Genomic DNA, 16,240 nt, shown 5'->3' with positions numbered 1-16,240 from the left:
AAGCAGAAATCATCTGCCTCACAGGCATTGGGTGGGGTGGGAGGGGGGTATATTGGGATTCTTGGTGGTGAAATGTGAGTACTGGTGAAGGGAAAGGTGTTTGATCATTGTATGACCGAGACTTAAACCTGAAAGCTTAGTAACTTTTCCCACAGTGATTCAATAAATAAATATAAGACAAAAAATTTTAAAAAATAAATAAAAGTTACCCCTGGTTCCCAAACAATGTTGGATAGTCCCACTGTGCACCCCAGTCTACTTATATATTAATTTGAAAACCAAAGTATCATCTGCGTGATCTTTTCTGTGCACAAATCTGGTGTTGAAGAGATCAAGGAGACTCAGGTTGAGTGGGTATATAAAGCAGATTCCCACACACGATACAGGGACCCTCTGACCAGGTGAGCAGGCAGACTCCTCCCCTGACTAAGGGCTTGCTCCAGGGAATTAACAGTATTGGGGAAGGAAATGAGGCAACAATGGATGGGTCTGTCCACTCCATTTGTGAGGTTCTAAGAATGGGGCCACGGTCTTGCCCACTAGGAATCAGTGCCTTAGGGAACAGAGATCACACTCATTGTGAGGTCCTGCCTGGGCGGAGCTCCTCAGCAGGAACCTGAGACTCCCATCCTCCTCACTTACATGGTCGTAACAGACTTCCTGAGAGAGTCCTGTTAGGTTTTTGGGGAGCACAGCCTGGTCTCACTGACTCGACTCCCATTTTGTAAGGTCATGGAAGAGATTGCGTCCCAGGAAAAAAACATTGCAACTCTTGAAAAAGCCATTCTTGACCAAGAAGGGCCTGCCAAACTGGCTCATACTCGCCTGGAGAACAGGACACGGCGGCCAAATGTGGAGCTGTGCCGAGATGTTGCTCAATATAGGCTGATAAAGGAGATTAATGATATTACCACCAATGTTGCAAGGTAGGCTGCCTGTTGGGCTGGTGGACTTGGGGTTCCCTAGACCTGGAGGTTGGGAAGGGGGATGGGCAGCTTGTCTAGAGGTTTGAGGAGGACCCTCTTGAGAGGGAAGTTTTCACTCATTCCAGCCAACTGGGAAGTGGACACTGATGTTTAAACTCATTGAAAGAAGCTCAAATTTAGATATGTGGGTAAATCTACACGTTTCAGTTTAGGCAGTCCATGAGGCGATCCGTCTTGTGCATCTGGTCAGTGGCCACCAACCTGAGATCTAAAGGACAGAGGAGGAGGAGGACATATCAGAATGTCCTTCTGTGCTGAGTGTGTGCACGCACTGTCACATGCGTATACCAAAAAGGTGATGTGGATGGAGAATCCCTCCTTCTGTTCCTTCTCTTCCAGATTGAAGGAAACATTGGCCAAAGCTCAGATGGAGCTGAAAGGGCTGAACCGCAGACAGCTGGCCCTGCAGGAGGAGATCCAGGTGAAAGAGAACACCATCTACATCGACGAGGTGTTGTGCACGCACATGCGGAAGTCCATCCCGCTGAGGGACGGGGATGAGCACGGGCTGTGGGCTGGCGGCATTCACCCCGATGCTGTCTGCTAATCCGAGTGAAAGCACAGATTCTCATTAAATCATCTGACTCACTAGCGAGCCGAGCCCTTATTCCAGGGGGCCCACACAGTCTCTCAGCTGGGATTCCCTGCCTGCTTAGGCAGAGACTGCGGCGCAAGGCTGTTATTCTATAGCAAGGTCATTTAGTGTTAACAACCTTCATTAAGGCCGAATTCTCCTTCCCTTTTCGCTCACTTGGTGTTGCCGGGGCCCACTAGCTGCATTCTCTTGCCTTTGGTGCCCGCACACACCAGGTCATAACAAGTGGGAGAACACACAGAGTGATGTGGTGTGGATGGGAGCACAGTGGTAGTGCTGCCAAGATCACATTTGCTGTGTAGACAGCACAAGGGCTGGAACTCTGGCCCATGCCTGCACAGCAGGAGCTCTCACACCCCTGCACCCCAGTAAGGCCTCTCCTGTTTGGGGGCTTTGGGGTTCAGATTCACTTCAGAGTTGGGCTGCATCTCTGTACCCATCTTACTCACGAGAAGGGAAGCAAACATTTCTGTGGGCCCCCTCAAGTCCTTCCCTGAGGAAAGAGGTTGTCAGGTGACTATTGACTTAAGACACTGCCACAAGAGAGCCCAGGATGGGGAGACCCTTTCAGAATCCCCTGACCCTTGTTTCTCTGCACCTTTTCTCCTGGGTGAAATGAAGAGGGCAGGATAATGCCAAGGGGGCCAGCACTTAGACTCTGGTGGGAGGTCTACAGAGCAGGGTGGGCTGGGTTACTCTGTGGGGGCGTGGAGCTAGGCCATGAGAGGGAAGTATCTGGCTCACAGGTTGGAGGGGCTTTCGAGACCACCTGTGGTCGGCCCGGGGCGGGGGGCGGGGGTTGGAGATATCAGTGACACTAGGAAGGGCTGGAGGCAGCAGTACTACAGGGCAGCCCTGTGCAGCGGTCCTCAGGGAGGGAGCTCAGCTGCAGACCTTAGAGAGTCTAAGGGGGCTGCTCCTGAGCTCCCATAGCGCCACCTGGTGGAAGAAATTCTGAGTTTGTTTTCCCTTCCTTCCTTCCTTCCTTCCTTTCTTTCTTTCTTCCTTTCTTCCTTCCTTCCTTCCTTCCTTCCTTTCTTTCTTTCTTTCTTTCTTTCTTTCTTTCTTTCTTTCTTTCTTTCTCTCTCTCTCTCTTTCTTTCTTTCTTTCTCTCTTTCTTTCCTTATTTCTCTTTCTTCTTTCTTTTCTTAATAATGTACAAGTACTGCTGTTTGTTCAGACATTGATTAAGCTGATTGAATTTATTGCATCACCGTGAGAGTTACGAAGCTTTCATGTTTGAGATTCAGCCATACAACGATGGAACACCCATCCCTCCACCAGTGCACATTTTCCACCACCAAAGTCCCAAGTATCGCCCTCCCTCACACACATAAAAACCACAGTCCTCACCCCGCCTCTATGACAGAGTATTTCTCTCTCTCATTTGGGGCATTAATTTTGCTCGAATTTCCCCACCACCATTCAAGCCTACCTGCCAGGGGCAGCTGCTAGATAATACATTTTCCATAGTTCATTTTGAATATCATGAGAGCGCACATGGCCGCGATTGTAAATGTAAATTTCTAGATTGTAAATGGTTGGGTTCCAGAGACATTTCTGTATGGCGCTAATCCATTTTGGGATTCAATTGGGAGTTTCTGGGCCAGGGCTCTTCGTGTGCTAAGATGGCATTCGGAGGCAAATTATGGGTGTGACTGCCAGTCTTCTGGGCGGGTGGTGACCTGGGGAGGGACAGCCTGGGTCTTCTGCTGCCATGCAGTCCAGAGATTTAGTCCTGAACCCACATACCTGGACCTTGCTTGTGAAAGCTCTGACCACACTGGGATTCCATCTGGAGTAGGTGGGGAGACTGCACCTGCTCCAGTTGGGGTGCCCCGGTGATATTGGCTCAGTAGGGGCCCAGAAGAATCTTACTTGATGGTGAGCAACGTGTTTGAAATTTGTTTCCAGACTAATCGTTGGGGGATATTTTAAGCTTTTAATTATTTTTTTGGTCATACATCGAAATACATAGGAGCACCTTTCTATGTGGTACTGGGAATCAAACCTGGGAGTCTGTCTTGTACAGTTTGAGCTCCTGGATTGATTGATTGATAATAGTAGTAGTAGTAGCAGCAGCAGCAGCAGCAAGAGGGATGGAGGAATCGAACCCGGGTCAGCCGCATGCAAGGCAAATGCCCTACCCGCTGTGCTATTGCTCCAGCTCTCTCGGAGAGCAGGGAAAGCTACTGAGAGTCCCGCCCATATGACAGAGCCTGGCAAGTTCCCAGTGGTGTATTCAATATGCCAAAAACAGTAACAACAAGTCTCACGATGGAGATGTCACTGGTGTCCACTCGAGCAAATTGATAAACAACGGGAGGACAGTGCTACAGTGCTACTGTTTTTGCAGTAATATTATTTTTGTTTGGGAGCCATTCCTGACTGTGCTCCTGATCATTCCTGATTCTTGCCCCAGAATCCCTCCTGGTGGCGCTTGGGAACCATGTTGCAGTAGTAGGCATTGGACTGGGGTCATCCACATGCAAGGCAAAGAATTTAACATTTCTCCCATACCTCCCACTTAACACTAAGTGTTAAAATAACTTAGTGTTTAATACACAAGTAGCAACAAAGAAAATTACTCCCATTCCTGCCACATGGTCAAATCAACAGGTGAGAGTAGATTCTGGATTCGGCAAAGCCTGGCAAGCTACCCGTGATGTATTTGATATGCCAAACACAGTAAAAACAAGTCTCACAATGGAGACGTTACTGGACCCGCTTGAGCAAATCAAACAATGGGAGGACAGTGGCAGTAACAGTGACAGATTCTGGATTAGAAATACCTGTGTTTAAATTCTTAAGCAACATCTATATCCTGGGGTTATATTCCTCCTGGGATTGAATGGGATAACCTTTGTCAAGAGCTTCATACAGAGCTTGTCCACGGTAAGTGAGTGTGTGAAAAGTGTATACTATTCTTTTAGTCTCATCCCCCCATCTGCGCAATTTCTTCCTAGTTGTACTTAAGGCAGAGGCTCAATTGTATATCTTTTCTCCCTTTATTGTATATTGCAAGTTTTACATCTGCTATATTATCTTAATAATTTATGATTACATATCCTTAAAAGAAATTTGCACCAGTGTGGCTGTATGATATTCATTTTCCAGAGTATTAGCTAAGTCACAGTGTTGCTGAGGATCTGACTAACTTCAGATTCTTGTAGGTGGTGAATAAGAATAGCATGCAGGCCATCTGAGTCAGAATCATACACAGTCCACCAGCTGTTTAGTGCACATATTCCTATTTATAGCATACATAGGCATTTCTCTGTAGGCTTTTTGATGGAATCAGCAGTAGTAGTAACAGATGATCAGGACTTCAGCAGCAGCAGCAGTCTCTCTCACTTAGACAGCAGCCTCAACAAACATACCTCCTCCCTTATATCCATTACTGTCTCTTAGTTGCCTCTACTCTCTGGTTATACTCTGTGTGAAGGAGGGTTTGTGGCATACCACACTGGATCATATTTATAAAGGGAAGTCTAGAACATCTGGATCTTTCTTTCTCATTTCTTTCATAATAACAACAACTCAACAATTTATCTGGGTGACTTTCAAGGAAGTCCTTTGCTGTGGGAAATAGCTGTCATTCATTCATTCGGGTCATGTGCAGAAGCACCTTCCGGTCTCAGTGCCCTTCCAGGGAGGTGGTTTCACTTTGTATTACCATTTTCTTCTCTCCACAATGCAATTGTCACCTGGTGGTGCTGGGCAGAGCACTGGCAGTTCTGGGAAAGCACTCAACCCACTTTAGTGCTATCTGGAGAGTGAGAAAATCAGCCTAACTAGCCCAGATCCCTTCCAAATTTGCATTTGCTGTTTCCAGTGTGGCATCTTTTTTTTTTTGGTCATACCCAGTGATGCTCAGAGGTTACTCCTGCCTCTGAGCTCAGGAATTACTCCTGGTGATGCTTGGGGGACCATACGGTATGCTGGGGATTGAACTCGGGTCGGCCACGTGTAAGGCAAATGCCCTATCCACTGTACTGTCGCTCTGGCCCCAGTGTGGCGTCTTGAGGCACAGAGGCACAAGGATGGCTGCCTAGGACATGGCTCTGACTACCAGGAGACCCAGAGATTCTTTGCTGCTGGTGAGATGGGTTCCTCATTTGATGGAGAAGCCACCTAAGTTCTAACCTGTCAACTAAATCCTGAGTGATCTGTTCCATGTGACCTACTCTCCACCCCTTACTCATGTGCTATCCTCCCTTTTCCCATTCCCACCCCACTATCTCCTTTTATCCTCCAGTAGGTACTTCTCACCTCTCAGGTCTGAATAAAGCCCATCCCATATCCTGGGTAGGTGGGAACCCTTCTCTGTGCCCTTGGGGGAAGTTTCTTGTGCTCTTTTTCTCTGCCATGGAAGGGTTCAACTAGGTCACCCTAGGCTCAGAACTGGTGCAAGAATAGGAATATGGGGGCTTTCTCAAAGGACATGGTCAGCAAGCAGTACAGACCTTTGGGGAGCCCTTCCTAATGAAGCTGACTCTTGAGAAGTTTGCTCAGTGGGTCATTAAGGTTGTAGGCTCTGCAGTTGAATTTGGTTCAACTGTTTTTCATCTGCTTGTGATCCAGGACAAGTTCTTCAATCTTCCTGCGCTACTTTTGCTTTGTTGGTGCAGTGTAGGCTGAGAAAATCTAGTTCTGTGAAATGAAGAAGGTGATACTCTACTCACAGTGTCTGGCTTGTGATTCCACCATGGACAATATTATATTGATCATGGCTGTGCTTTCTTTTAGTATGTGGATACAAAAGGCATACATATCAAGATTTCAATAAAACAATTTCCTGTTGGGAATTTTACTCAATGAAACTGCAGATCTCACTTGGCAATTGCATGATCCATAAATAATGAGCCCTTAGCCCATGCTTTACAGAGGGCATTTGCCATTAGCTCATGCTTATAAAAAAAACCTTTGTACTTATTAACTTCATTTCTTTGAACCCACACCCAAATCAGTTATTTTTTGAAGAGAAAAATTTATTCTTAGATGACAAAATTATTATTTTAAGATACCATTTAAATAGACACAGAATTTAAATTTGTAGTCAATATAAGACCAACAGAGATAAAAGTACCTTCAGTGGTTTGGCTATCTGTGGGGATTCTCTCCAGAAGCAAATTCTACTCACAGGGATGTCTGTGGTCAGGAAACCTGGTCCTCCCTTTGGAACTCATTTAGATCCTTCTCTGTTCTGGAGGTCTCACTGGTTTCCCCCATATTAGCTGAGAACTCACACCTCCCCCTTTCCCAGATTCAGCCTGTTCTGGGAGCAGAGAGTGTACAGGGTTGTGCTTGCTAAAGTCAGAGGCACCCCCACCCCAGGCACCTGGGTAGTTTGAGATAATCAATTTCTGACTCTCTGCTGACAATAAATACAAGCACCTAAAGTTATACAACCAACAAATTGATCGCAACACTGACAGAATTCTGAACTCCCTGAATATAGAACTAATATCTGGCTATCAGCCAAACAGGGTGATAAGAGGCTTCTTCATAGCCACCTCACCCTGCTGATAACACATCCAGCTCTCATGTAAGAAAGCTGACATGAGATTTCCTTACACAAGGGCAGTGGGGGTGGAGGTCGGTCGAGGAATGGGGTTCTTGGCCTCAGATACTGCTGTTGCAAACATTCCCAGAATCATTGACTCAGAAAAAGAGCAGGACTGGCAGCTGGCTAGTTAACAGTCCTGTGCAGATAATTTATTCTTGTGACACACATAACCAAGACAAGTTTTCCATCCTACTCACAGAAGACAATTCAAAAAAAGGACAACACTGATACCAGTATCCCTCCCACCCCCCTTCCCCCCATCCCACCCTGCCTCTGTGGCATGGCATTCCCTTTTGTTCTCTCTTTCCTGGTGGAGAATGGGCACTGGTGGAGGGATAGGTACTCGAACATTGTATAATTGAAACCCAAGCACAAAAATTTGTAAGTCTACAACTGTACCTCATGGTGGTTCACTAATAAAAATTAAAGAAAAAAAAGGGACAATGTAGAGCTGGAAACATACCTCTGTTTGGCTCTGCTAACCAAAGTTAAAACCAGGTTCAGTCATCCTCTGGAAGACCATTTGCTGGAATTCCATGAAAAAAGGCTGTTCTGCTATTGGAAAGTAGCTGCAGAGGCCACTTGACAAGGAGCTACCCCTTCATGCCGATGGCTGAGAGGAGCTCTGAAGTACTTATGTAGGCTCTCTCTCTCAGTACCACGGGCACTTTCAGCATTTTTCACAACTAACAGGCTTAAAGGTGACCATCTTCGGTCTTGCATAATATACGTCAGGTTTTCCTGTGGCTGCGTTAAGGGGTTCCAGCTTTCCAACCTGAATAGCAAACATTTGCAGCTCTCAAATGGTCTCTAAGAAAGCGAACCTTTCCAAAGCCTGCCAAAATAATACTTCCGAATGCATCAATAAATAAGTGAAAAACATTTAATAGAAGGAATATGATTATGTCATATCCCTTGTGCTAAATAAATAGCATCATCATCATGCAGCCTAACCATAGCACTCTCAGAACATCAATAATGAACTTGATCCATGAGAAATAACCATTGTTCTACTTTCAGGTGCCTGGAGAAGACTAATTCAAGAAAATATTTTATAAAACCTTTTTTTTAGACATCTAGCATTTTTAGGGGCATTCCTGGCTTTGTGCTTAAGAGTGACCTCTACAGTTCTCAGGGGACCACATGTGGCACCCATGGTCTCTGGGATTTGAACAGAGGCCAGTTGTATGCAGGGGAAGAGACTTAATCATCCCTGAACTATCTCTCTGGCCCTACAAACATTTTTTAAATTTGAAGGAAACTTGTCAGCTATTCTTTTTTTTTAAAGTGAAGGGATTTTCTGTTTATTATTAAAATTATTAAAATTATTAAAATTCATTACACCCAGCATTAGAAAGGAAAGCATGAAAGTACACATCTCAAGAGGGGAGATGTGGGCGACTCATGTGCTTGGACACCACATGTACTCGGCCATGTGGGTGCAAGCAGCATATGGGCTTGGGCAGCATATGCCCGTTGTCAGCTACTCTTATGTTAGCAGTGTGATTTTCCCTTTTTTGTTTTGGTAAATCCTAAGGATCACTTGGAATCTTGTGTTTTAGTCACCTACCTCTCATTCCAGCCACTCTGAACTGGCATCCCCTCACCCTAGCAGATGCACATGCAGTACAGGCTGGTCACACCTCCCACTGCCCTCCAGCCCTCCCTCCCTCCCTCGATAGCCTTCCTCCCTCTTTCCAAATGCCAAGGACAGTGGGCAGGTGTCTCACCTCCGCTGGTGTTCCCTCTGGACCACACACACTGTCAGTCAGTTCTCTCGAAGCCCTTTATGGAACATGCCGTTTCAAATCTCTCCTATTGTTTTTGAAGGCTTATGTTATTTTATCTCCTATTTTATCCACTCTCTCAAACTCACTGATTTTCCTTTGTTTTCTCTGTTCATTGCATCTGTATCCTTATATAGCACACAGAGGTGAAATTGTCCAATACTTGTTTCTCCTTCTGATTTATTGCTTCACTTAAATCCCTCAGCACCTCCCATATTATTGCAAATAGCAACATTTCAATATTCCATTGTACAAATGTATATATTTTTTCTATAGGGGCCACATCTGGCAGTGGTTTTGGTGCTCGGGGAAGGCTGTATCCCCGACCAAACCCAGGTCCTTTTACATGCAAGGCATCTTCTGTATCTCTTGAATTGTCTTCCTGGTCCTCTCATATCTTTTTAAACAAAGCATCTATCTGCAAGTACTTAGTCTGGATCTATATCTTTGCAGTTATATATGATGTTGGGGGCTATAACTTTTCATATTAGTATTCACTTACATGAGTACTAATACGCCCTGGAACAGGATCACTGGAGCGCGTCTTTGGCTCTCTTTCGCTTCTTGAAACTCCATGGAATCTTCTAAAGTGTTTGCACCAGCTCATGCTCAGACCAACAGCACGTTTCAGTTCCTTTTTCTTTGTTGTCCTACGAATCCTCATCCCTACTGCTGTTGTTTTTCTTATAGGGGCCACGCCCAGAGGTGCTAGTTGTGGTTGTAACTGGGAGACACTTCTAGTGGTGTGCAGCCCTGATGGTTTGTTGCTGGAGCCCTGTGGGGTCACACCCAGTGAATAGTCCAGGGCTGGTAGCAGGCTGGAGGGGACCAGGTGCTCTGCAAGACCCAAGACCAGATGCAGAGAGACAGGCCGCACTCATGAGGAGGACATGGGTAGAGCTCGGGCAGCTCCAGACGAACCTGAAGTGTGTTCGCGCTTCCCTAGGCTCAAACTTCTTTCTGTTCACCTGCACTGGGTCACAGGCTAAGTTGACAAATCTCCAGTTTGAGCGCGGGTTACACTGCAGCCACATGTGCAGTGCCTGTCTCTCTGCTCCCCCAGCACTCACTGCCTCATGTCCACAGCCCTTACTCTTGAAGGGCAAAGCCTCCAGCTGCGCCAGGGCCTGCAGTTCCTTTGCCCAGGTATTTCTCAGCCTCTGGGCCTTCGGCAGGGCCTTTACTTCACGTCCATTAGTCAGCTGAAAGTGCACAGAGGAGGAGGGTCAGCATTTTTATTTGTCCATCTCCTTGTGGGAATCTTGTTAATTTCGCAACTGGAAATCACCTTTCCCATGGATCCTTCATGTGTATTTATTTTTGACAATGCAGGGGAAGCAATCTTGGGCTTCACGACATGCAGAACAAGCAAGGCTGGACTCTATTTCTGAGCCACATCCTGGGCCCATTGGAACATAATCATTTCATTTAAAGACTGCAGGGCTTCTAGTCCCTGGAAAAGGCCAATATCAAACACTGCATCAAATTCCAACAGAAAAACCTTCTAGGAAACTTTCACTTGAAAGATGAATGTTAGAAAATACTAAAGTTTCATATGCAATTTCTCAACCTTGCCTGGTGATGAGAGGGGCTAGAGGGCGTTTGTGCTAAATGAAGGTCAGATGGTGATTAGACCCCACATTATTGTCTTTTACTTCATCCATCAAAACAAAGGCAAAGTATAAGCAGTCAACTTGTTAGCTTATCAACTTCTACCAATCTTCATGGCTAGTAGATGAGGTCCACAGATTCCTCAGCTGGAACCCAGTCCCAGCCTGAGTACAGAGTCAACCGTGTCTTCCCACATTTGTTCATGTTGCCCAGCACACTCAATGTGTTTGGCTGGGCTGGACACCACAGTGATAATGGGATTTCTCTTGTCTCTGATTGTCACCTGAAAACAGAACTCCTGGTCAAAATCAGAGAAGAACCCAAACGTTCCTTTTTCTTTGTCCTACAAATCCTCATCCCTTGTTCACTTCAGCTGTTTCTCCAGCAGGTGATCAGTCAAAAGCATAAAGCCCAGCTTTGGTTCTGGGGTTCATGTAGAAATGGTTGCTCATTGATTCTATGAAAGAAAGCCCTCGTTCTTTCATGGTTGAACTCTTCAGTGGCTCTCAACTGCTTTAGACTGAGTGGCAGGATGAACAGGCATTTGAGCTAGTATAATGGTGAACAAGAAGGCAGAAGTCACGTGAGATCTGAGGACAACTCATTATTACTGAACAGAGCAAAGATCAAAGAATGTGGTACAAGCTAAACAAGATGAACTCAGGAAGCTGAATCCAGGTTGGCATATAAGGCACTTACAATAGGTCAAATTTAAGCCAGTTTCTGGGGAAAGTTCTGTGATTTGGCAGGGTTGACCTGGGGCAGTATTTTCAGAAGGTAGAAGGGAGAGTTTGGGAGGGACATGGATTGTGTTGGAGACCATTTTATTGGGCACATTGTAACCAAATGTGGTTACAATGTCTGGAGCAGAGCCAATGCTGGTCTCTGTCAGTGTCAGTGAACTTTTCTAACCCTTCTCTGGAGTCTGCTCCCAGCTTCTCAAATTAAATTGGTTGTGGTCTAGCTTCTTGACCCCGTGGAAAGGAAACCCTGGATTTGCAGTGTGCAGTGCGGATGAAGGAAAGGCGATCAGGCCCTGACTCCTTGTCAGAATTGTTTTCTTGGGAGTCTGGTCTTGCCCCCCCCAACAGTGTCCTTGAGGGGCATGGGGAATTGCTGCGAGGAGTGTGATGAGCTTGAGATGTCCAAGGGGGCTGAGGAGGGAGACTTTAGCCATCTGTCTTGGAGGGCCAAATCCAGACTCCTTGCACTTGTATGCAAGCCCAGCAGCTTCGTTTTTTCACTGAGTAGGTCTTGAAGGGTGTTGAGGTCAAGTTATGAAGACTCACCTGAGCCTTTTGGTTCATAGCACCAAAAAATTCCCAGGACTATTTTACCTATCCTATCCTCACGCTGATGAACTCTTCGTATATGGAGAGTTCATCAGCGTGAGGATAGGATAGGTAAAAAGCACCAAATAAAGGTGTTGGGAGGATCCTCCCAGGATGGGAGAAGCATGCTGAAAGTAGACTATAGACAAACATGAATATCACTCAACGCCTCTTTTGCAAACCACAACACCCAAAAGGAGAGAGAGAACAGAGGGGAATGCCCTGCCACAGAGGCAGGGTGGGATGGGGGGATGGGGAGTGGGAGGGATACTGGGACCCGTGGTGGTGGGAAATGGGCACTGATGGAGGGATGGGTGTTTGATCATTGTATAACTGAAACCCAAGCGCAAAAATTTGTAAGTCTATAACTGTACCTCATGGTGTTTCACTAATAAAAATTAAAAAATAAAAAAATTTTAAAGTATATATATTTATATACATAAATATATAATAGATATAATATATATAATCAATGGCTCTATCTACCTACCTATTTGTACTTTAGAACTGTAGTTCTCTATGGCCGTCTCAAAGTCACCTATTATGTACATAAATGACAAGGTCAGACTGTGACTTAAAAGAATCTAAAGGGAAGGGAATCTGAATAAATTCTCCTAGGGGAAACAAAAATTGGTTTGGCTAACAAAATATGGAGGACTTGAGATCAGACATGTTTTTGGTCTGTTTCATTTTCCGTGCTTTTAGTTCCTAACTATACTAGTCTACAGAGGAATGAGAATCACCTTTCCTACTTGCGCCTTATTGTCCTCATCTGTGAGAACAACTGGGAAGGTTCTATGTGGTAAACAATAACTATGTCACTGGTTTGGACTTTCTGCTCAATTCTCGCTACTCTTACGTGTGCAACCTTGGGCAGGTTAGGCTTGCTAACCATTACATTTTCTCATCTCGAGGAGAGGAATAACAGTCTCTACCTCCTAGAGCCATTTAATACCTTCTAGAGTATTAAAGGAGGCTGAGTTAATCCCCAGCATGCAGAACATACTTAACCAATGGTCACTAATGATCTGTCTGGCAGAGGCTGTGTGGGTAGAGAAGGGAACTGGATTCCCTACATTTTGTCATGTAGAGTGTCCTGTGAATCAGGAAAATGTAATGGTTTTGCTGTAGGACTCTAGGCAACTTTTCTTTTTGAGCCTGTTTCCTCACTTATTCAGTAAGATAAAAGCTAGCAACTCTGAATACCCAGGGACTATTTCTCACAGCAGGCTTATGTGGGATGTCCCATTATTTCTCCATGTATGCACAGGGTAGTGACAGTGTTTACTTCCCCAAGGCACACAAATCAGGACTCAAAATTTCGGCAGTCTGACAGAAAGTCCAGGTGCTTGGGAGATGAGAAATGTGACCATCCATATTTAGGTTCATGTATTATTTCCCAGCATATTTGTGTCTCAAGGGTCTTTGCAATAATAGTAAAGCTTTTTTGATTTTACAAATAGTAGAATCTAAGGTCTAAACAATATAAAGAACTTAGTCAGGGTCACACAAATTAGTCGCTAGGACCAAGAATCCAGTGCTCAGGACTCTTCTGGACCAGGGAGTCAAAGGTCCAAGCCCCCAAACTACCCAGTTGTTGTAATGTCCCATGGGAAATCACAGTTCTACTTTCCTTATTCTGGAAATTTAGAGGACTTAGCAGGCATTTTTTTTCACCAGGACTTCGTCAGTTCAGCTTAGAGCTGAGAGGGGGCACCAGGGAGTCAGCTGCACTTTTGCTCATAATTAGAAGACAGGGACAGTGCTGAAATTCTCCTGTGTGTTTCTGTGGCTGCTCTTTGTAGATCAGCCAATGAAACACCTGGAGACTGCTTTCCAGTCTCTGGTTCTGTGCTGGGGAAAAAGTGTGCAGTACTGGTGAAGGAAAACACTTTAACATGTTGATACTAATGTGTACCACCGGTGGCTCACTCTTGAACATAGTTTAATTAGCACAAGTTGTAGTACTGATGTCAACATGGTAATCCTCTTTCAGTTCCTTGGAGAATTTGGGTGTCTGTAATTTCCTGTGTGTACTAGGAATTTCTCTGGGTTCTTGAGAGCCTTTCTCCAAGGGATCCATGAGGTCAAACCATTTTATCAGTAATATGTTGTGGAACATTTTCGGTTTCATCTCTCTGGAGTTTTCGAAAGCTACATGGCACATAATGTCGCAACAGACTGTGTTGATGAGAACCCAGTTGCCTGCAATTTAGCCAGAGGAGAGATTTGCAGAACTGCAAAATGAAATGACTCATTCATGGAAAAACTTTTCATAGAAATATCATTTACGTTCATCTATTTTCTATAACAAGTTCACTACACTTGAATTCCATGTTTGGAGATGAATGAAAGTTCCCCAGAACTGCTCTGAATAGACCTATCAGCTATGAATGACCTTCACCACAAGATCATTCTGTCGAACAGTCAGTCTCCAGGGAGCCACAATGCCCGAGGAAGGAAGCTCTCTTCTTCGAAGCAAGGACTCTTTTCTTGGCCACAGGGTACTTGATGGCTCTTCTCCCATGAGTCCTTTTGGTTTCAACATACTATGACATTTCTAGTGTCTTCTCTTTTAGGCCTGATGCTTCCCAGGTAGGGATCCCTTTTCTCCTTTGATAGTGTCCATATTTCCTGAATGTCAGTGAAATAGGAGCTGCATTTTCCCAACAGTATTACAGGAATATTTAGAGGAGTAGCTAGAAAAACACTGAATATAGGCTGCCCGCCTGCCCTCCCTCCCTCCCTCCCTCCCTACCTCTCTCTCTCCCTCCCTCCCTCCCTCCTTCCTTCCTTCCTTCCTTCCTTCCTTCCTTCCTTCCTTTCTTCCTTCCTCTTTTACCATCTTCTTTTTGCTTTAGCAGGAGGTAAAAAACAGGGCTTCATATGTATGAAGCATGAGTTCTACCACTAAGCCATATCTCTGGATCATCCTCACACCTCTTTCATTTTACTCAAATTTCTTTGATATAGCACTGGGTTACAATACTGTAAAATTTTAGAGAACAGCCTCACAATTCTATGTGTGTATGTATAAGTCTCACTGTACCCTACCACCAAAAGTCCAGTGCCAGCACACTATCAAAATGACCCCCCACCCCCATTCCTCCTTTTCTTTCCCTCTGAGAACCACAAAACTGGAACGTTAAGAAGCCTACAGTATCTAGAAACTTAAGCATGAATGTGGACACAATACAAAAGACAAGACAAAATTTGGAATAAGACACTTTTCAAAAGCATTCTGAGGTTTTATTAATTTATATATATATTTAAAAACCTATTTCAACTCTTTGCAATCATCTCAAAACACTAATGTAATTATGTCACATTCATAGTTAGAATTCATAATTATACCCTATTTAAAATACATAGATTCCCCCATTATAAAAATAACATATACTGGGGCTGGAACAATAGCACAGCAGGTAGGGCATTTGTCTTGCATGCGGCTAACCTGGGTTTGATTCTCAGCATTCCATATGGTCCTCTGAGCACCGCTAGGAGTAATTCCTGAGAGCATAAGCCAGGAGTAACCCTTGTGCATCACTGGGTGTGACCCAAAAAGCAAACAAACAAAAATATACCATTGTAGAAAAATTGAGATCTAGGAAAAACATAAAAAAATAAAAACCATAGTTCCATTATCTAGAAATAACTACCATTGATGTATCTCTTCTATTATTTAAGGAAAAAAGACCTCTTCTGTTTTTTATGTGCTTGTTATCACACAAAATATGAGTTTGTGCTGCTGTTTATCACTATATTGCATTAAGAACAGTTCTCCAGGTATTACAAATTCCTTAAACATGGGAGTTAATGATGCTTCTGGTTAGGCCTCATCATTGAGATTTGAGTATCCACAGCAGGTGGGGTGCCACGCTGTCTGGACTGGAAAATAGAGGAGGTGCAAGAGATCCAAGTCCCTATGCAAATCAGTTAGGGACTAGTTCCTTCTGTAGGAGAGTTCACCTCTGAGCCAGCTCCTTCTAAATGTGCTGGCGGGTTTCTTCATCAGGCCAGGTAAGTGTCAAAAGGCTCTGATCTGAAGGTCAGCAAAGGGAAAAAGCACTTATATACTGAGAACATCAAGTCAGTAGAAAAAGTAGAAAAGTAGAAAAAGTGGCTCTGCTTGATCTGTGGCTAGTCATACTTTCCCGGGAGCATGAGAAACAAACTGCTCTGAGTGGCTTTGTGCTTTGAACTCTGTGACTGAGTAAAAGCACCAAAAATCAAAACCAAGGGGCTGGAGCATGCAGCTGACCTGGGTTCAATTCCTAGCATTCCATATGGTTGCCCAAGCACCGCTAGGAGTAATTCCTGAGTGTAGAGCCAGGAGTAACCCCTGAGCATTGCCAGGTATG

At 44.7% G+C, this 16,240-nt stretch overlaps 1 protein-coding gene across 3 annotated transcripts in view; it reads left to right on the top strand.

Moving 5' to 3' along the window:
- Positions 1–15,044, top strand: part of TEKT1 (tektin 1) — a 42,169-nt gene extending 27,125 nt beyond the window's left edge. For 2 of the 3 annotated variants that reach the window (XM_056127879.1, XM_056127877.1), the window contains 2 exons: positions 730–926; positions 1,326–1,533. In XM_056127879.1, coding sequence (XP_055983854.1) covers positions 730–926; positions 1,326–1,533 — 405 coding nt within the window. Of the gene's footprint in view, positions 1–729; positions 927–1,325; positions 1,534–14,743 lie in introns of those variants that run through there. The other variant, XM_056127878.1, reaches the window with a different exon arrangement.
- The last annotated feature ends 1,196 nt before the right edge of the window (positions 15,045–16,240 follow it).

Source organism: Sorex fumeus, unplaced genomic scaffold (assembly GCF_029834395.1).
Source record: "Sorex fumeus unplaced genomic scaffold, SorFum_2.1 ptg000063l, whole genome shotgun sequence".
NCBI classification, from domain to species: Eukaryota; Metazoa; Chordata; class Mammalia; order Eulipotyphla; family Soricidae; genus Sorex; species Sorex fumeus.
Note: the sequence above shows the minus strand (reverse complement) of the source record. Positions and strands in the feature narration are given on the sequence as shown.